The sequence below is a fragment of the Dermacentor albipictus genome, chromosome 1 (assembly GCF_038994185.2).
Source record: "Dermacentor albipictus isolate Rhodes 1998 colony chromosome 1, USDA_Dalb.pri_finalv2, whole genome shotgun sequence".
Classification (NCBI taxonomy): domain Eukaryota; kingdom Metazoa; phylum Arthropoda; class Arachnida; order Ixodida; family Ixodidae; genus Dermacentor; species Dermacentor albipictus.
Window position 1 is genome coordinate 475,931,356 of NC_091821.1, and position 21,608 is coordinate 475,952,963.

The 21,608-nt window shown below is 49.2% G+C and overlaps 1 protein-coding gene across 11 annotated transcripts in view; it reads right to left on the bottom strand.

Annotated features, from left to right (window-relative positions):
• LOC139054842 (uncharacterized) overlaps positions 1 to 21,608 on the bottom strand; it is a 138,405-nt gene that overhangs the window by 57,092 nt on the left and 59,705 nt on the right. For 2 of the 11 annotated variants that reach the window (XM_070532492.1, XM_070532494.1), the window contains exon 1: positions 18,923 to 19,066. The exons of the other annotated variants lie outside the window; for them this stretch is intronic. In XM_070532492.1, the coding sequence (XP_070388593.1) occupies positions 18,923 to 18,964 (42 nt within the window). In that variant the 5' untranslated portion in view covers positions 18,965 to 19,066. Of the gene's footprint in view, positions 1 to 18,922; positions 19,067 to 21,608 lie in introns of those variants that run through there. 11 annotated transcript variants of the gene reach the window in all.

A 21,608-nucleotide genomic window follows, 5' to 3' on the forward strand; every position in this document is an offset into this window, starting at 1 on the left:
CATTCTGGAGCCAGGGTCCCACGCCCCAGCGGCGCCAGACAGTTGCTAAACCCCGCGCTGCGGGCCACCGACGAAGTGGCAAGGAGAACTTCTTCTCAGAGGCGCCGGACACTTGATACCCCTCGAACTACGTGCCTTACTGGCGGGTGCGACGTATACAAACGAACCGGCGGTGCGGTGCTTCGGTGGTGCGTTCCAAGTGTGGAGATGGTGGTGATAACTCTATTGCACACAGGGGAGTTGCGGACACGCGGGTCCTTGGGCCCCCGCACAGCCCCTCTGCACTCAGGCGTTCATGTCCCGGAGGCTCATGACGCTGCCAGCCCGGCCTGTGGCGATGGCTTTTCGCACGTACGTGGTGCAAGAATGTTTGTGTGGCATGGTGTTTTGTGACTTTCTCCTTCTCACTACTCTCTCCCATTTCCCATACCTTCTAGTGAAAAATAAAGCAGTCTTCTTGATGCGCTCGAAGCGAAAGGACGTCTGTCGTGTTTCCTTAAGTTCAAAGTGCTCCGTCTCTTATTCCACAACATTTTTTGGTGCCGAAACCCGGGAATAGGGACTTCAAAAGATGGACATCGACAGAGTCAAGCGAAAAAGGGCCGTGGCGCGATCATCTACAACCAAGCTGATCAATGAAGTATCCACCATGGACGACAGCGCATCAATCGGTGAGCTGGAAGAAAAGCTAAATCTTCTTACTGTTAAAGAAGACTCACTGAAAGAGCTAGATCGGGAAATAGAAAAAGGCGTTGAAGATGAAGCTTTCGAAGAGGAAATTGCATGCTCCGAAATGTACAGAGAAAAGATCAGCGTGGCGAAAACAAAGGTACAACGCATGCTACGTAGCTGCACAAATGTTTCATCAGATCGCACACTTAACTGCTCAGATCAAAGAGAATCTAGCGCAAACGATTCGCAGATACGCCCCACCGTAAAGCTGCCAAAGCTCGAAATCAACAAATTCAACGGAGAGCTTCGAGAGTGGCAAGGGTTCTGGAGTCAGTTTGAGTCGACTATCAACGCTAACCAGAATCTCTCAAACGTAGACAAATTCAAGTACCTCAACAGCTACTTGACAGGAAAGGCGGCGGCTGCGGTAGCAGGACTTGACTTGTCGGAGGGCAACTACGATGTCGCTCTCTCGCTATTAAAGGAGAGGTTCGGCAGAAAGGAAGTTATTATAGAAGATCACATGTCACGGCTACTTAACATCAAGTCAGTGCGTGACTCACGGAATCTCGGCCAACTGCGCAGCCTCGTCGACGAAGTAGAGACAGGTGTACGCAGCCTCACTTCTTTAGGCGTGAGTGTTGGCACTTACGGAACTTTGTTACTGACCGTAATAAAGAAAGCGGTGCCTGCCGACCTTCGTCTGGAATACCAAAGAAAAAGCGAGGCTACGAACGAGGGAAGTGAGCTGGAGGAGTTCCTGCGTTTTTTGAGAAAAGAGGTCGCGACGAGGGAGATCATACAGCGGGCCGAAGCTCCGAGAGACAGCAGTGCCGAATTGGTAAAGGAAAGGCGCAACAGCAACACTAAAGCGGCGAACATGGCTACTGCAGCGGCACCGCACACCACGATCAAGGACAGCACAGGATGTCTATTTTGTAATTCGAACGGCCATGAGACCGGCAACTGCAACGCAAAGATGTCTGTGGCGGATAAGAGAGAAGTGCTGAAGCGTGACAATCGATGTTTCCGGTGTACAACAAAAGGGCACGAGGCAAGAGAATGCCGTAAAGCTAAGTGGCTCAGGTGTGCGCATTGCAAGGGCAGACATTTAACGACAATGTGCGACCCTGACTTTAGGAGACGTCGCAACACCGATGAAAGGGATGCATCTTCGTCACCGGTGATTGAGCAAGCCACGGTGTTGAAGTCCTCATTAGGCACGGGAGATGACTTGATGTGCACAGGAGAGCAGCAGTTTCTCCTACAGACAGCGCGAGCTTGGACAGAGGGTCCACATGAACGTACGCTTGTCAGGCTTCTCCTGGACGGTGGCAGTCAGCGAACCTTCATCCATCGCAACCTATCCGAAAAGCTGCAGTTAAAAGTGCTTGGAGAAGAGGAGCTTAGGATATTTGCCTTTGGTGAGAAATCAGCCATGACACGCTGTAGGGGTTGAGGGACGGGACTTCGGGATGGAAACCCAAAACTTGGGAGGATTTATTCTACATTATGTACAGGGAGGTGAGCGACAAGTAACATTCGTAGTCATTACGGGCCGGCAGCAACTCGGACGCTGCGGCCCGCGGCAAGAAGTTCGAGAGAGGTGAATCAGGGAAACAGGGAATGTCCCAGAATGCTCAGGTCTCTCTGGAAGGCTTCTTATAAACCCTTCGAGCACTGTAAGTCACGTCATGTTTGACCAATGGGAGAGTCCGCGCCGATGACGCCACTTTCAGCCAATGGTAGGCGCCCGTGTCGCGGTGTCACACCTGGCGGCTCTCTGCGGTCTTGCCTCGCAGACTGGCAATGCACTTCTAACGAGGATAAGGGGAGGGCTGCTCATGCTCCATTGTCGGAGGCCCACCTGCTAATCCCGGCGGCGCACGAACTTGTTGGCAGGTGAACTTGTTGCCTTAAACTTGTTTGCTCGGCCGCTCCTCTGGAATGTGCTTTCCTGCTTCGGCATTCCTCAATTAGCTGTGCTGCGACTCGAAGTGGTTTGGGGAACTCGAAGTAATCGCAGGAAACAGCTCCATATCTAACAGCTCGTCCTCGCCCCGGTAGTTCTGAATGGCCGGTGAACTGAATTCGCTGGCCATGAGGAACGCTGAAAGAAGCTGCAGGGTACTGGGGTCGAGCCTCGTTTGACAACCCTCGGGATCCTGGGCCCTGGAGAACAAACGTCAAACAAACAAAACAGCACAGCGCTGCACCACGCGTAAGCGCAGGCTCTTCACCCCTGACTCGCCAGACTATTACTGAGTCAAAATCAACCCTGATCTTTTATTTCCCCAATTTCGACAAAACAGTTCCAACCACCCTTCCAAACCGCTATCCATTTCTCCCCGAATGCCGACAAGACCAGAGCACTATTGTTGTTGCAAAACAAAAGGGTCGTTGACGATGCAAACAACAAATGAAAACAGCCGAACATAACTTAAGTGGCCTAACTACACGAACAGCATGTTTCCAATCTATCGCAGTGGCGTACTTATCGCACGTATTGGTGCCACTGAACAATCTGGTCAACCTCACAAGTACGTAATCACAAGCGCACTAGCCTTGTGGTCACTAAACAAAACGCGTACTTGCGTTGTAGGCAAACTTTTCATTTACGCTTACTCACGTTTCTTCCCTGAAAGTCCTACAGGACACGTGACGTAAACGAACAATTAAACTCGCGGGACTTACACACTCCGCAGAACTCTTAAAATGATGCGTCTTCTACTAACTCTTTCCACGCACGTTCACTAAAGAAGTCAGAATACGGCTGCCCTCAACACACACGAGCAACCCAGTCATAAAGTCTGCTTCCTTCCGTCCACACAGGACACGCGCTAATGGAACTAAGAACGCCTCTCAGTGCAACTCATGCACTTACTAGAAACCTACGCGCTTAACCTTAGAAAATTCAAAAACACTTAAAAAGAAAGAAGGTTAAATAACACACGCGCTTTACCATAGGTCTTTCGACGATAACCTTGACCTTCAGGTTACTCACACACGCAAAAAAAAAGCCTATCTACTTATTAATGAGCATCTCGCGAGACTACATGTTTATACAAACGCGTCTTTCAAATCTCGGAGCTTTCTCAAACCAAAACATAAACAAAGCTCATACCTTACACCTTGAAAGAAATCCTAGTCTCAAATCGCGAAAACTTTCCGATGCTCAAAAATAAAAAACAAAACAACATGCTTTACTTCTACGGAAGCTCTTGGCCTCCCTTTCCAAACGCTTACGTCTGACTCATACTTTGAGTCGAACCCGGGGTGGTCGAAGTTTCAAAGCTACTCTGGCTGCCGAGGGACAACAAAAGGGCTGATTAACTATCCGCTCCCCCAAGACGTTACGGTCTACTGCCAATTTGCGTCCCCGCGCCCCGCTTTCAACACGAACTCGATTGACCGCGTCGCTACTCCCCACCTGGTCTCGTCCTGCCACCTTGCGTTTCTTCGAACTGCACGCTGAGCTGTGAAAAGAACTACGGAACGACGAGGAGCTTAACTGCCTCGTGCCCTTTGTCCGCGTCCGTGCAGAACATTCTTCGCGGTCCCCCTTTGACCTGTGGCTCGAACGTTTAGGATGCGTCAACATCGTCCTTGACGACCGCACCTTTTTCCTCGCGCCATGCCAACGCCACCTAGACTAACAAGGCCCACGCATTCCTCCTCTGCCGCGGTCTGACGTCACGCTACCCTGCCCGAGGAGCCAACGCCACCTGTAGGGAAACGCGAGCCTCCATGGTTAGGCGATCTGCGTCAGAGGGCGCTAGTTGCAACGTTAATGGCATGCCCAGGCTGCCCAGGCATGCTCGTGGCTGCCTCGTCTCCACGTTTCTGAGCTAAGGCGCAGGTGCTATTCTTTGCCGCTGCTGTTCATCTTGTGCCAAACATCGCTGTTTTTCGTGCTGGTGTACCACCGATACAGAAGAATGGGACGTTGCTGTGTACCGAATTGCAAAGGAAATTACGACAATGGACCAAAAGTGCGACTGTTTGAGTTCCCCCGCGATCCTGAGCGGAGATCAAAATGGCAGCGTGCTGTGCGGCGCGACGACATCGACGTCGCAATGCTTAAGAATCCACTGGTAAGTGTTAGTTTTTTGCGTTGGTCACCTGTAAATATTTGTGTGCAGGAGATGACAAAGATTTATTGTGTATTATTTATATATAACTCTTTGCAAACTTGCGGTACATAGAAGGCTATGTCGACATGTGAGGAGGGAGCTTCTTGTGAGCACGCTTTTTGATGTGTAGCCTAAGAAAGTACTTGGTTATTTACCTATTTTATATAAACGTAGCTGCCTCTCATGTCGGTATGTTTCGCCTACTAGAGCCGCAAATGTTACTTAAGCAAACATAAGCGGCATTGAAGCATTTTATATTTTCTGTGCCCGCAGGCATCAGCGCAATTTTCTTTTTCCAAGCACAGTGCTTTGCTGCAGCCCCTTTAGCTACAGAATTTGCTACGATACCCTTTTATACCCAGTGGCATGTGCGATTGTGTTTTTTCCATGTGCTTCTCGTTGCTGCTTTTGTTACATGTGCATACATCCACCACAATTCACACTTAAACCAATTGGATTTTATGTGTCTTTTGTGCAGGTATGCGAACGTCACTTCAAAGAAGAATATCTCCGCACGACGACAAAATATACAGATCGTGACGGTCGCACCATCGAAGTTAAAATGAATCTGACGCGACTCACGCACGATGCTCTGCCAACAATTTTTCCGGACAGCCCTGGCTACCTCTCGGACACTCACCAGTCGAGACAGGAACCGGAAATGAAGAAAAAACGTAGGGAAGATGAGCAACTTCGGAAAGCGATTGAGGAGTCCGTACTGGCACACGAGAAAGAGCTACACGAAAACAAGTTGACCTGCCTTGACGACGTCGTGTCTCGCCTACACCTGCTACAATCAAAGAAATATTGGTCACCTGTGAATTCTGAAAACCACGTGATCTTTGCTCACATCGAGGCAGCAATGGAAGCCCCAAAGCTTCTCTCTTCTGTGGTCATATCATCAGATATGTCAGTGCGCGTGTTTTTGGAAGGTGCGCGCCTCACTTCCGACGAACGGCTTACAATTCCAGAAGAAATTCACGACCTCCGTGTGTTGGTGCACCTCCTGGACAGCGTGGAAGAGTATTGTCGTAGAAGTGAACCTGGACAGTGTGACAAAGTGAATGGTGTGCTAAAGCTTGTGGTTTCTCTCCTCAATGACATTTCCAGTGGAGACCTGCTGGATGATGACAGAGTGGAAGCAATAATGTTTCTCAGAGAACAGTGCCAGCTTCTGATGAAAAGGAGCAAGAGGTATTCCGCTGAACTATTAGTTCTGTCAAGTGTATTTTACACTATTTCACCCCATGGGTATAACTTTTTGCGAAGCAGTGGTAATATAGTATTGCCTCACACTTCGACAATCAAACGTGTATGTGCCGCTCATGATGTGAGTCCTTTGAAGGAACAAAATGAAAAAGGGTTCCTAAGGTACATGGCAAGACGGGCCAGCCTATTGAAGCAGCATGAAAAAAATGTCACGTTAATGCTTGATGAAATACACTTGCAACAATTCTTTGAATATAAGGCAGGCAGATTAACAGGAGCTTCTGTTAACAGCACTGAACCAGCTAAAACAGCCCATGTTTTTATGGTTCAGAGTTTACTGTCATCGTTCAAAGATGTAGCACATATCTTACCAGTGTCGAAAATCACAGCGGAAGAACTACATAAGGTCCTCAAAAAAGTAATAATCTGTCTTGAAGATGCTAACCTTCACGTCGTGGCTGTAATAACAGATAATAATTCAATTAACAGGAAGGTAATGTCACTGTTTGCAGGAGGCAACAACCTCGAAATTGTGTATCCTCATCCGGCAAATCCGCAGAAACCTTTATTTCATATTGTCGACACAGTACATTTACTGAAATGCATTCGAAATAACTGGCTGAACCAGAAAAACTCTGACAAGTGCCTCTATTACCCTCATTTTGACTCTTATGACGAGCGGAACAAAAGGTTAGAGGGTGCATCATTCACTACGTTACGAAAACTGCATGAAGCTGAACAAAATAGCGTCGTGAAAGTTGCTCATGGGCTCACATACAAGGCACTGAACCCAAGCAACCTAGAGCGCCAAAATGTTAAGCTCGCTCTCAAGATTTTTAGCACCTTTGTGTCTTCTGCTTTAAGAATTCAAGGGGAAACATTACATTTGGTCCTTGCTGATGGGACAGCAAATTTCATTGATTTAATTGTAAAATGGTGGAGCATCGTGAATGTGAAAACTCCTCAGAAAGGCTGCAGGCTGAAGGATGTCTGGCAACAGCCAGTGCGCAACATCACCAGCGAGCAGCTGCAGTACCTGGACAAGTTTGTTAGCTGGCTTGATGCCTGGAAGGACAGGTGCGTGCAAGTAGGCGCTCTGACAAGAGAGACCCACACTGCTTTACGGCTAACTACATATGCCCTGATCGAGGTGTCTAGGTATTGTTTGGAGGAACTTGGCTTTAGATACGTACTCCTCGGCAAATTCCAAACCGACTCACTTGAGGCTCGCTTTGGGAGGTATAGGCGGCTATGTGGTTCGCATTATAACGTATCCATAACACAAGTATTCGAGGCTGAGGGAAAGATCCGCCTGCAAAACACATTGATTCTGTCAGACATGCCTGAATCATCCAATCAGGATGAAACTGAGCCTAATGCTGAGGAGACAGTCAAGAAGTATGACATCCGCTTGACCAGCACTGAATTAAACAAGCCCCGGCAGGACATGGCAGCGCTGGTCTACATTGCCGGCTACTGTGCACACGTAGCTCTTAAGCGCAAACCATGCGATGATTGCCGCGATTTATTGACAGTCACGGAACGAGGGCTAGAAGAAAGTGACTATGTGCTGATTGAGAGCATCAATCGAGGTGGACTGAAGTTCCCACAGCCAGCTGTGATTCACGCAGTCCTCTGCGCGAAGATTGTTTTTGACTGTGTCACTAGTAAAGAGCATGAGCCCCTGTTTCATGCTGAAACAAACCAGCGAGCGATACTACTTAGTGTGCTTATGTATTTGTTGAGCGATAGCGAAGAATTTGGTGCCTGTGGAGTTGGCCATACTCCAGATTCCATAATGAAAAATGTTTTGCTTCCAGCTATAAACATCCTGCTTAAAAACTATGCTGCTCTCAGAAATGAAGAACTAAACAAAAAGAAATCAGTTGGAACAAAGAGAAAGTTACTTACTCTGAAATGATGTCTTTGTATTTGTGTATCTGTATATATGCATTTGTATTTGTGTGTGCTTATGTTTTGTTTGTATATACAAGCTGAGATGTATACAATCATTCAGTCCGGCAATAAAATGTCTTTCTTATTCTGAATATATTTGCCCGTTGGTATCACTCTGCTTGAAGATGTGTGTAGCGTATACATTTGAAAAATAGTGATAACAAAATCCTCCTAGCTGCAATATTTATGTTTCGTAAATTGGTGCGCCCCCGGGCAACGAGAAACAGCAAATCATGACGCATATTCCGCCCTGTAAACTCAACTGTTCAGTGGCCTGACACAGGACAAAAAATTACAAAACTGTAAGGTGTCTTCAAGGTATGCGTGACGTACGTAGCATTTGACGACAACCACCAGCTGTAATGTTCTCCACACCAGCAACAAAAGAAAGAAAAAAAAAACACGACAGCACATACTACAAATATATGTGCGAAATATATGGTCAAAACAAAACGCAAGCTTATCGCGCAATGCTCCTTAAAACATGAAGTGTATGGCTTTAGCCCCCATGGCCACCGTATTGACTTCTTTTATGTTCATTAAAGCTACTTCTAAGTTTCTTTCACGTCAGAAAGAAAGCTATGCGTAGCGAAAGCGGCCGCCAAGTCATCTGCTAAACGATGGCGAAGGGCTGCGTACGGGCTGAGTTTGGTGACGTCACGGAGGAGTGCACAGGCCTTCTTAGTCTAGGTGGCGTTGGCCATGCCCTTTTGGGTTTCTCGCCATCTTTGGCGGCACTACATTATTTACCGACTTTCGGTCTTTACCGCGCTTCTTTTTACGGCGCTTTCTCTTTGCACTCGCTTTCATGTCGCCTCGTGCCTCGTGCTGGCCGGTACACATTTCGTCGGCCCGGATCGGTCTCTTACCCGCACAGTCTGAGTGATTCTCACTTAAATCAACATTCTCTCTGCCTCGACTGGCGGACAGCTCAACCGACTCTGGAACAATGCAGCAGGCTTTACTCGAGTTAGACAACTCGCACTCTTGCGAACTGCCCTCTACTACATTGCCCAGCTCACGCTGTGCATCGGCACACAGCCCGTCGGTATCGATTGCTGTCTCACGCGCACAGTCCGAATGATTAACAACTGAATCATCCCTATCTAGGCTATCTAGACTGGCGGAGAGCCGCACCGATCCCTGAACAATGCAGTTGTTCTCTCGTGAGCTACGGAGCTCGCCACCCCGAGAGCTATTCTCAACTGCATCGTCCAGCTCGCACTTCACTTGTGCACGCAGATCTGGCTCTACATGGGTGCTCGCTTCTGTCGGGTCAGCAGTACCCTTTTCTTCTGTAGCAACTTCGCTAACATTACCAGCGACGCACACATGCGGTAACTGTGCCAATTTGTTCGCAGCTGGCCTAGCTGCCTCTACAGTCATCTGTTGGCACAGCACCTCGTCGCTCTCCTTGCGGCCTTTAACGGCCTCTGTTGCCACTAAGGCATCGTTAGCAGCTAGCCCTTTCCCTTCACTTATGACTCTGCAGCTAATCTCACAGGCACTACTCTTTTCGTCGGCTTCTGGCGAAAATCCGCTAGACACTTGCTCATTCTTTCGCTCTGCAGTTCCTACAGAATTCTCAGACAGCTGTTGTCTCTGTGCCAATAACTGATCACAATGCTGTATCTCTTTGATCAGTGCTGCCTTCTCTCTCTCAAACTTTTCCTCTCGCTCACGTTCGCGTTCATTCTCACGTCCGTGACGCTCACACCTAAGAGTAAGTTCTTGAAGCTCATGCTTCCGTTCATTCTCGCGTTCTTCACGCTGACGCTCACTCCTAAGTTCACGACGCTGTCGCAAACGTACACGACGCTCTCGCTCCCGTGGCTCCTGTACCACCTCCCAAGCAAGCTCAATGCTTTTCTCATCATTGCCACTATCTTCAATTGCCTTTATGATAGCTGGCGTTTTCATCCGTTCGTCCGCCTCAACTCCCAAATCGTCGCACACCAACAATAAGTCTAACCTCGTCAACCTTCTAAGATCCATGGCAGCTGCCCCGACAGGTGGTTAGAACTGTTTTCCTTAATTAATTTCTGCAAACACACAATGCAACGAACTCCCGATTCCCAGAACTATCAAAATTGAACACACAACCTTTGAGTCTGGCGAATCAAAAGGAAAAAAACCACGCGCTCACTTACGGTTGCAGCACTCTGCCATCCGGTTCATTTGTCCGCTGTTCCCGCTTCCTCCGGACTCCCTGGGTCGAAGGCTCGCTCCTTCTTCGCTACTCCCAGTTTCCTCGGACCTCTTTCGACGAAGGCTCTCTCTTCTTCGTTCTTCCCGGTTCCTTATGATCTTTCTCGACGAAGGTTGATCCGTAGCGCTGCCACCAGCTGATGCATTCGGAGGCGATCCCACCGCTGCCACCAGATGTAGGGGTTGAGGGACGGGACTTCGGGATGGAAACCCAAAACTTGGGAGGATTTATTCTACATTATGTACAGGGAGGTGAGCGACAAGTAACATTCGTACAGTCATTACGGGCCGGCAGCAACTCGGACGCTGCGGCCCGCGGCAAGAAGTTCGAGAGAGGTGAATCAGGGAAACAGGGAATGTCCCAGAATGCTCAGGTCTCTCTGGAAGGCTTCTTATAAACCCTTCGAGCACTGTAAGTCACGTCATGTTTGACCAATGGGAGAGTCCGCGCCGATGACGCCACTTTCAGCCAATGGTAGGCGCCCGTGTCGCGGTGTCACACCTGGCGGCTCACTGCGGTCTTGCCTCGCAGACTGCAATGCACTTCTAACGAGGATAAGGGGAGGGCTGCTCATGCTCCATTGTCGGAGGCCCACCTGCTAATCCCGGCGGCGCACGAACTTGTTGGCAGGTGAACTTGTTGCCTTAAACTTGTTTGCTCGGCCGCTCCTCTGGAATGTGCTTTCCTGCTTCGGCATTCCTCAATTAGCTGTGCTGCGACTCGAAGTGGTTTGGGGAACTCGAAGTAATCGCAGGAAACAGCTCCATATCTAACAACGCACAAAAACGCGTCGAGTGGAGCTGTGGCTCAGAAGCCAGTACGACGGAAAAGGGGTGCGAGTGGAAGCGCTGGAGGTTCCTTGCATCTGTGCAGATATCATGGCTGCTCCGTCAAATTCTGTTCTACTGGAACTTTCAAAATTTCACTTCCAAGTCGCAGACGCCTCGCAGGGCGGCGAAAGTGAAAATATTGACCTTTTGATTGGCGCTGATCATTACTGGGAAATTGTGACGGGATCCACTAAGCGTCTCAGCTCCAAATTGATGGCAGTGGAGACTGTATTAGGATGGACAGTCCAGGGCCAGGTCGGCACAAGGAAGTCAACAGGAGTCTGCTCCTCGGCTGCTGGCGTGATGCGGATAGGAGTGAGTGAACAAATTTACAAGGAAATATCAACACAGCTAAAGTCTTTCTGGGAGCTCGAGCACATCGGTATCAAGGAACATGAGCCAGTTCGTCACGAGGACGCAGTTCTTCAGCACTATAAAGAAACCGTCAACTTTGAGAATGGCCGCTATAAGGTGTCGTTCCCTTGGAATTCGATGGTTTACGAGCTTGGCGACAACTACGAGTGCGCAGCAAGGCGTCTTAAAGCACAGACAAAGCGCCTCTTGGAAGGAGATTCGTTGATTAGGGAATACGACGCCTGCACAAGAGACTACATAGAAAAGGGTTATGCAGAGCCAGCCAGCAAGGATTACGGCACGTCGGAAGCTCCGGTGTACTATATGCCACATCAGGCAGTTGTTCGTCGCGAAAGCCAGACGACAAAACTGAGGGTAGTATTCGATGCATCATCAAGTGCCAAAAATCGCCTCTCACTGAACAATGTTTTGGAAAGTGGCCCAAACCTAAACCCAGAGCTCATTGATCTGCTGATCAATTTCCGCACTTACAACATTGCCATCGTTGCGGATATTGAAAAGGCCTTTCTCCAAATATCACTATCAGAGGGCGATCGGAACGCTGTGCAGTTTCTCTGGTACGCTATGACGCCAAAGAAAGGGGAAGAGCTTCCAGCTGTGGTGACCTATCGCATGACTCGCGTGCCGTTCGGTGTCACGTCGAGCCCATTTCTCTTGGCTGCAACGTTGCAACATCATCTTGAAGGCCTGCCGGAACGGTATGCTGAAACTGCAGGTATTCTGCGCAAGCATCTTTACGTGGACGACCTTGTAACTGGGGTTGACAGCCTTGACAAGGGTAAAGTCTTGTGCCAGGAATCCAAAGATATATTGTCTCAAGCAGGGATGCGGCTACACAAGTGGATGTCGAACGACCGCGATCTCGTCAACTTCTTAGAGAATAGCAATGTGGAGAGAAGGAACGGTGATGCTGGACATGCTGCAGCTACAAAGGTATTGGGAGTGGGTTGGAATGCTCAGACTGACCACTTTGAATACAACCTAACTTCACTCATCGACTTCCTCTCCGCAAGAGCTGACAACAAGAGATTTGTGCTGCAGGTCTCGGCAAGAATTTTCGACCCTTTTGGATTTATTGCTCCCACAACATTATGCGTAAAGGTAATGTTCCAGAAGTTGTGGGAGTTGGGAATTGGTTGGGACGATCCCTTGCCCGAAACATTGCAACCAGAGTGGGACTGCTGGTGTAGGGAGCTTCCATGCATTGAAGGAGTGTCTATTCCAAGACTGCTAGCGGCAGACTTTAGAAACGATCTTACGGAGAAAGTGGTGCATGTTTTCTGTGACGCAAGCCCGAAGGCCTATGGTGCTGTCGCATATATCGTGACCAAGTCTCCGTTCGGACTAACAAATGTCAGCTTGGTCATGGCTAAATCAAGAGTGGCCCCTTTGAAACGCCTCTCGCTACCCCGATTGGAGCTGATGGGAGCCCTTATTGGCGCGCGACTATGCCACTACGTTGCCAAGGCCTTGGATCTGAAGAACGTTGCTACCATCCTCTGGACTGACTCTAGAGTAGCTATGTACTGGATCAAGGGAAACGCTGCCAGATGGAAGCCCTTCGTGGCAAATCGAGTCTCAGAGTTGCAGGCGCTGACAGATCCCAGGGATTGGAGACACTGCCCAGGTTCAGACAACCCCGCTGACCTAATCACCCGCGGCATTCTCCCATTGGCCCTGCGGGAAAGCGAACTGTGGTGGAAAGGACCCCGTTGGCTTCAGGAGGATGACACCTGTTGGCCAACGATAAGTGAGCCGAGCTCGAAGGTTGGGGAGTGCCAAATGGAAGAGCGAAAGGTGACGGTGATGCCCATAGTATCATCGTCATCCATGGCAATTTTCAATGTTGAGAATTATAGTTCATTCAGCAGAGTCGTGCGAGTAACCGCGTGGGTCCGCCGCTTTGTCGACAACTGCCACAACAAAGACGGAAGGACGACCGGCCCATTACGAGCTGAGGAAGTAATCAGCGCCGAAAGATACTGGTTGGCTAAAGCTCAAGAAGATGCGTTCAGCGACGACATTTCAAACCTGAAGAATCAAAGACCGCTGCACAAGAGCTCTCCTGTTTTGCCTTTCAACACGTACTTCGACAAAGAGGGCCTCATGCGAGTTGGTGGACGCTTGCAATTCAGTGATAACAACGAAGAGACTAAGCATCCCATCGTTCTCCCTGGCAAGCACCCCCTCACGTCACTGCTCATACGGAAGGAACATTTGAGAATGCTGCACGCGGGCGTACGGGACACTCTAGCACAGCTGCGAGAATCGTATTGGATTATTCGAGGACGTCAGGCCGTAAAGAAAATTATCAAGCAGTGCCTCGTCTGTCACAAGCAAAGTTGCCCTCCCGCTACGGAGCCAGTAGCACCACTTCCAGCTGACAGAGTGACAAAGGGAAACCCGTTCGACATCGTTGGCATCGATTTTGCAGGGCCCTTGATTTGTCAACAGTCACGCGACAGCAAAAAATGCTACATCGCTATTTTCACCTGTGCTGTGACACGTGCCGTCCACCTTGAGCTCGTCAGCGACCTGTCGGCTACAGCCTTCCTCTTGGCCTTTAAACGCTTTGTGGCACGCCGTGGAATTTGCTCGACGGTGTATTCGGACAACGCGCTCACATTCAAGCGTGCAGCCAGGGATCTAAAAGCAATGTTCAGGCTGTTGCAAGTCGAGGAATTGCAGTCATACTTCGCCGGAAACCAGATCAGATGGAAGTTTATTGTTGAACGGGCAGCTTGGTGGGGTGGATTCTGGGAGCGGATGGTGCGATCTGTGAAAGTAGCATTGCGAAAGGTGTTAGGTCGGAGCAGCTTGAGTTTCGAAGAACTGACCACCGTTCTTTATGAGGTGGAGGCCGTGATCAACTCACGCCCTTTGACTTTCATATATGATGATGCTCAAGAGCCAGAACCACTGTCACCGGCTCATTTCCTTGTCGGAAGAAGGTTGACGACCCTTCCTCCACACCTGCTGCCGGACGAAATTCCTGGCGGTGGCATGCATCTCTCACGACGCTGGAAGTACCGGACTGCCATGGCCGACAGTTTCTGGAGACGGTGGCGGAAAGAGTACTTATTGGAGCTCAGATCGGCACATATGTGCCGACCAACGACATCGAGTGATCTGAAGAAAGGCGCATTGGTGCTCCTGAGGGAAGACCGCTTGAAACGCCACATGTGGAAGACCGCCAGAATTAAGGAAACATTTAAGGGTAGAGACGGCAGGGTGCGGTCCTGCAAACTGGTATTAAGTGGGGGAACTGAGGTGAAGCGACCGATACAGCTGCTGTATCCCTTGGAGATTGTAGAGCAATGAGCTCAATAATAGTTCGCTCATCCGGGGGAGGTTGTTGTATATCCTCCATTCTGGAGCCAGGGTCCCCCGCCCCAGCGGCGCCAGACAGTTGCTAAACCCCGCGCTGCGGGCCACCGACGAAGTGGCAAGGAGAACTTCTTCTCAGAGGCGCCGGACACTTGATACCCCTCGAACTACGTGCCTTACTGGCGGGCGCGACGTATACAAACGAACCGGCGGTGCGGTGCTTCGGTGGTGCGTTCCAAGTGTGGAGATGGTGGTGATAACTCTATTGCACACAGGGGAGTTGCGGACACGCGGGTCCTTGGGCCCCCGCACAGCCCCTCTGCACTCAGGCGTTCATGTCCCGGAGGCTCATGACGCTGCCAGCCCGGCCTGTGGCGATGGCTTTTCGCACGTACGTGGTGCAAGAATGTTTGTGTGGCATGGTGTTTTGTGACTTTCTCCTTCTCACTACTCTCTCCCATTTCCCATACCTTCTAGTGAAAAATAAAGCAGTCTTCTTGATGCGCTCGAAGCGAAAGGACGTCTGTCGTTTTTCCTTAAGTTCAAAGTGTTCCGTCTCTTATTCCACAACACTGCTGGTGCGTATTTCTCGCAGGAGTGTAATCATCAACACGTTGTTTTTATCAATGTTTAAAATGTTTAACACTTGGTTAGAGCAATATTAGCGCTTTGTTTGGCCGGTTAAGCGCAGCGCCAACAAGTGTCTGGACCGTGCAGACCGATCAGGCCGCTCACGTACGTCTACGCCAAAGTTCCTTCATGAGCTTCAGTTTATGCCTCCAGTCATTCGCCGAAATGACCAGCTTGCCTGTGGTTACCGGAATACCAGACACGTTCGGAGCTATGACAGAATGCTCGCAACGCACGCTGCTTCGATAGCTCTCGCTTGGGGTCGACGGCCAAACGGCTAGCGGAGAGGTTTCGCGCGGGCGGGGGCGGGCTCCAAACAACCGGAAGTGGATGATGTGACGTCGCATCGTGACGCAGGACCAGTAAAGGCGGAGCTTAGCCCCGCTCGCTCGGCGAACGAGTTGAGGAGGAAAAGCATGGCTGGGGAGGAAGGTAACTTCTAATCGCTTGTAGCTCCATTAATACGTAACGCTTCACTTAAATTGTGGTGCGAATGTTCTACTTAAGCTGTACCCTACGCATCTACAAAATTTGTCCGAACCGTTTCAGGGGCCCTTTAAGCGTGGAACCTTCCAAGCTCACTGGTTGTCTTGGGACACGTGAGGGCGTGTTGTACTATGTGTGTTATGACTTCAAGTTCCGTGCAATTACGTTTATGTTCAGTAGAATGTTTACGCAAGTCTATTATACATGTCATTAACTTTGGGAACATTAAATTTACTATCCAGAGCCTCGGTATGTGCACTGTAATATTTCCTATAATGCGGAGTATTATTTTTTGCCTGATTTGTAGTTTATACAGATTTGACTAGATTGTCATACTTCAAGCAAGATAACAACACAGCTCTGAGGCAACCTTAACATAATCGACAAGAAACTTTGCAGAGGTTCCTAGAACGTATTTATTACGACATATAGAAAAATAAATACAATATTCCATTCTATCGTTGCCGCCAAAAAGGAAAACGTAACTTGGCCTCGAGCAGACACCGTCGAAATCAATGACCTCACGACGAGCTGGTGTGACAACCTGAAGGCGGCGTCGCCACCTGCCTGTGGATTTCTGCGCCTTTTAAGGCTCTAACCAAGCGGCTTTTCACGGCAGTCGTGGGTTTTCAGGTATTGCTGAAAAGTGCCTCTTTTAAACTGGTGAGAAAGAACGCTGTCAACTTTCGGCGACAGAAACAGAGGCTCGGTCCATGATTTCCCCACTATTCATTCCATTCTCCGTTGTTTAGTGAGCAGGTTGCGCAAACTGGCTCGGCCCGGCAATATAACGGTGGCGCATAGAGTTGCCGAGGCAGCGACAAGGAGTTCCGAGGCAAATAAAACACGCAGTTAAGCGAACGCACGGCCCCTGGGCGGGATCAAGTAACCTTGGTATTCTTTTCAGCCCTTCGTCAGCAGTCACTGCACCTACGTGTATTAACCGGGGTCGACCAGCCGTGAGCGGTGTACGATAATAAAAGTAATAAAGAAAGCAAGAGGATCGAGCGCAAGGAACACTAATACCCGTGTCACACGGGCGTTTGGAAGGCCTTCCAACCGATAGTCAGTTGACTCAAAGGTCAAGTTCGAGCTGCTACACGGGCGGTTTCGAAGACCGCCGAGTCAATAGTCTATCGAGTCAACGGAGCACCTTACAACTCTATCGAAATCTCGATGGCCTTTGAGCAACGGAAACGGAAACAGCGCGAACATGCCCTCTCGTTCACAGTGTGCTCGTACACACGGTTAAAAATAACAAATCAAACCAAAATGCTCTAAAAATACTATATACGAGTGTTATTAATTATTCAATAAATTATTTTTCCCACTTGATATGTGCGAACTGCACATACTCTCGCCAACAGCGACGTGCAGCGACGCAAACGTTGCCGCAGTTTCGCTACTCAACAACTTAAAAACTAAACATATATGTATGGCAACGTATAAATAATTTTTTTTAATGTATAAACAAACATAAAATAAATTATAGTGCTTTTAAGCGGTCTTAATGTTGTTTAACTTTTCGTGACATGAAAACGAAAATAAAGATCCGCAGCGGCACACAATTTGGCGAGAAACGCCGGAACAACTCAACGGCCTCTCAAAAGTGCCGTGTAGCAGCGCGACAACTCCTTTGAGTCGATCCTGACACACGGGCACTCTAAAGTCCTTTAGGTAAGGGGACATCTACCGGAAAGGCGTTCAAGTGCAGTTACGACAAAGGAGTATCTCCTTTACGGCAAAGTTCCTTTTCGGAAAAGGAGATCGCGCAACTACTTTTCGAGCGGAAAAGGAGTTACTCTCGCACACAGCGTGCACAACTCGTCAATAGAAGGAAACCTGCCACACAACTACGGTGCCCATAGGTATTTTTTTTTTTGCCTTGCGAAAATGTTTTAATTGTTAGCGGCAATATAATTTGTCGAATAGGGAAGATTTCCTCTAGCTATACTCTCAAACGCTTGCATAACGTCGCTAGTGCCGCCATGTTGAATTCCGGCAGTGTCGTCGTTGTTTGCTGCGCGCATGTGGTGTGTTCACGTCACGAGATGGAGACTGCACAATGAGCGCCCGCAGGAAATACCCAGAAGAAACCACAGTTGTTGGAATAACATATTGAATAAAACGCGTTACGCCTGCGCCCACAAAGGAAGGGACGACAAAGACGTGAAAAAGGACGACAGAAACGCGGGCACCACCAGAATAAACAGCACGCACAGCAAAACACCGGCTGCACATAGTTGCTAGACCAAGTTAAATGGCTGCTAACAACGCAAAAACGCGAATAAAATAAACGACTATAAGCATTATTAGCCATCAACAATGAAAAAAATATATTTTTAGGTTCTACAGTAGCTAAGTGTAATTAAATACGCAGCTTGTTAAGAATGTTTTCTCTCTTGTGGCTTTAACAGCCAGCCGCTATTTTTCTTGCGGCGTTCATCTGAGGGACTACCTAAAGAAGTTCAGTGCGGTGCCGTGTGTCATCGGCGCAACTCCTTTCCGCAAAGGGTACTTCAGAGTAGCAAAAGGGGTTTACTGGAAAGGACTTTAGTTTTTCCCGTGTGTCAGGGGTATTATGGCGTTTCGAAGGCCGTCGGCTGGAAGGCCTTCCAAATGTGCCCGTCTGACACAGGTATTACATTACGCCGCTTCTTGTCACGTGCGCACGAGTAACCGAATACATCCACGAAGAGAGAAGGAAGCATGTCGAAACCGCGTTCCCGAGAGAGAGAGAGAGAGAGAGAGAAGGGGGGGGGGGGAGGCGCAAGTAGACGAGGGCACCTGCGCCCGCCGAGCAGCGAAGCTCAGCTCAGCCCCGCGGTACACGCGATAAAAAGATCAGTGTTTGTTTACAGTGGACCGCGCTTGCATGTTTGGTTCTGTAGGTAAAGCACTGCGCACAAGGCCGGAGGAGCCTGCCTACGCCATAGGGTTTCGTGGGTTAATTCCGTACGACGAGTTCGATTGCGTGTCCAGGCACAGACAGAGCAAGCTTAACACACCGCCTAGGTTAGACCTCATCTCACAAGTTCCGAGATCCGTTGAGACGGGAGAGAGAGGACGAGAGTGAAATAAGGCTATCCGCTTACCGTTCGCGTCCTGGGAGGGAAAGCCGGGCGTCGACGAAGCATGAAAAGAAACCACGGTTTATCGCGACTCGCGCATACGCGAGCAGGTATCACCGTATCCCCGCTACAGCAGCGGAATGCGACTAGCTGCCGCAAACGACAATGCGCTCTTACTGCCAACGTCATAGCGACATCTATCAGTGAACACGCGATAACGCATAACTGCGATATTGATAACACATGTATAGCAGCATATGTCGCCACCTAAAATTCGCTTATCAAGAGCCCCACCAACAACGGCGAAGTTACACCGGTGCTTCACTGTCGCCGTCGACAATCACTTGTTCTCAAAACACTGCCACACGATCTCATCGCGTGCGAGCGATGACACGTGGCACATTAGTTGACGCTTCGCAGCCTACGTCCTCAGAACAGTTGCACCCTTCGGGTGCATGTTTGCCACACAACGATAATCATGATCTGTCTTGCCCGCGTTTCCTTTCTTTAACGCTACGATCCCCGCACTTCGAAGTCGCGAACGGGATGCGTGTTATCTGCATGACGGAGCATTCTCGACAGGAAAGTAACGAGCGCGGCGTTTTCAAGAAAGGAAACGCAACCATGACAGGTGACGACTATTGTTGTGTGGCAGATATAAACCCCAAACGGTGCAACTGTTTTTAGAGTGTACTATCAGCGTCAAATGAAAGTTGAACAGCGCAGCGCGTGGCCCAAGCGTAAGTGAAGAATCGTGCGCGCCGTCCAGTCATTGATAAGCGCGCACATCCGATTTGGCCGCACTGCGTGATCCCCCTCTAGAGAGATAATTTCGCTTCTGTCCTGGTTCTTACATTTGAAAGGGAGGAAATAAAAAATAAAAACGAAGCTAAAATATTGCAGTTTACGGCGAGTCTGGTCGCACAGGTCGCCGAAGCCACAAGTGCTGTCAGAGCAAATAGCGGTGCGCGTGGTGCAGTTTGCAACGTCATCGCCCGCAGCGCGCGGGCGAATCTACCTTGCGATGAGGGTGCACGGTGCGGGCGATGACGTTGCAAACTGCACCACGCGCACCGCTATTTGCGCTGACAGCGCTCGTGGCTTCGGCGATCTGTGCGACCAGACTCGCCGTAAACTGCAATATTTTAGCTTCGTTTTTATTTTTTATTTCCTCCCTTTCAAATGTAAGAACCAGGACAGAAGCGAAATTATCTCTCAAGAGGGGGATCACGCAGTGCGGCCAAATCGGATGTGCGCGCTTGTCAATGGTGATGACTGGGCGGCGCGCACTATATCTTCACTTATGCTTGGGCCACGCGCTCTGCTGTTCAACTTTCATTTGACGCCGATAGTACAGAGCGAAGCCACACGTGTGGGCATTGTGAAACATTATTCATTGTGCCAGTCATACCACTTCAGTTTCGAGAAGCTATACGTTCAGTTTCAGTGACTGCTTGCCTATTTAGAAAGAAAGAAGGAAATGAGTACACGTAGACATCGCCCGCCCTGTGTTCCCCCCCCCCCCCTTCCCGCTTTACCCACAAGAAAAGAGGAGAAATTTCCTAGTGGCGTTAAACGATGTTCAGTCCCATGCCTTCCCACGAGAAAAAAAAAACGAGAGATACATTAGCCCCATTCTTGCAAGTCGTGCAAATGTGCTACAGTGTGGCACATCGAAGCCGCTGAAAAAAAAATCCGTCTTCGGAGACGCGGCTAATGTAAAACGCGGTACAAACCAGGTAGAACAGCCGATTTTATAAAAATGACACCTGTATTGCGTAAAACATCGCCCAAAAGACGTGTCGAGGGAAGAACACGTCCACACACTCGATTAAAAATACACAGTTATTTCAACAATAACGTGACGGAACGAGAGGGCATTCCCGCTAGGGCATTGCCAGATAGACCCAATTTCCCGATGTCATCAGAACCTCCTGGGAGCAGCAGCTGACCGATAGACAACGGTCACGTAGCGAGGAATGGAGCATGTCGAGGCGATAGATGCCATCCTGTGAAGTGCCGCACTATGGGCGGCACATCGCAGGCACGTTCACGTCATGTAGTTCATTCACTCATTCATTCATTCGTTTAGCGTTATTTATCTGTCTCGTTCTTAAACGCCGTCTTGCGCAACGCAATGTCACCAACTCGCTCCCAGCTTACTGTTCTGGTAAATATCTGCAGATAGGGTTTCCTTTCAGAGACTCGACGGAGAATATTGAAGAAAAGGCTATTACACAAAAGGTGCGGAGACAGATGCACATAGAACTATAGGAAGAAGCAGAGATGATTGTGCGCTTACTTCATAGCTCCGTACTTTGGCGCCAACACTTTGCCTTCGAGCATGGCTCAACTAGACCGCGAGGAATTTCCGCCAAAAAAAATATGAACAAGTTTTCGCCTAATAAAGCTGTGAATAGATGCTGACAAGTTGAATATTTCCTGCGGCGCAATAAACAGATGTGCGCTCTACGTTTAGCGCACTTAATAACTACATGGCTTGCGCAAGGTGATTACAGCTGTTTGGCACTTGTAAATTCCGATTTAGGCATGATAAATACATCGCATAACCTATAGTAGCGTTTACGAAACGTTGGAAGGGGAATTCTGCAACTTCTGGATAGTTCAGCAATACCATTACTAATTGTAGTAATACTGATACTTGAGCAAGTTAATGAGGGGCACGACACCACTTCCAGAATGGCAGGCT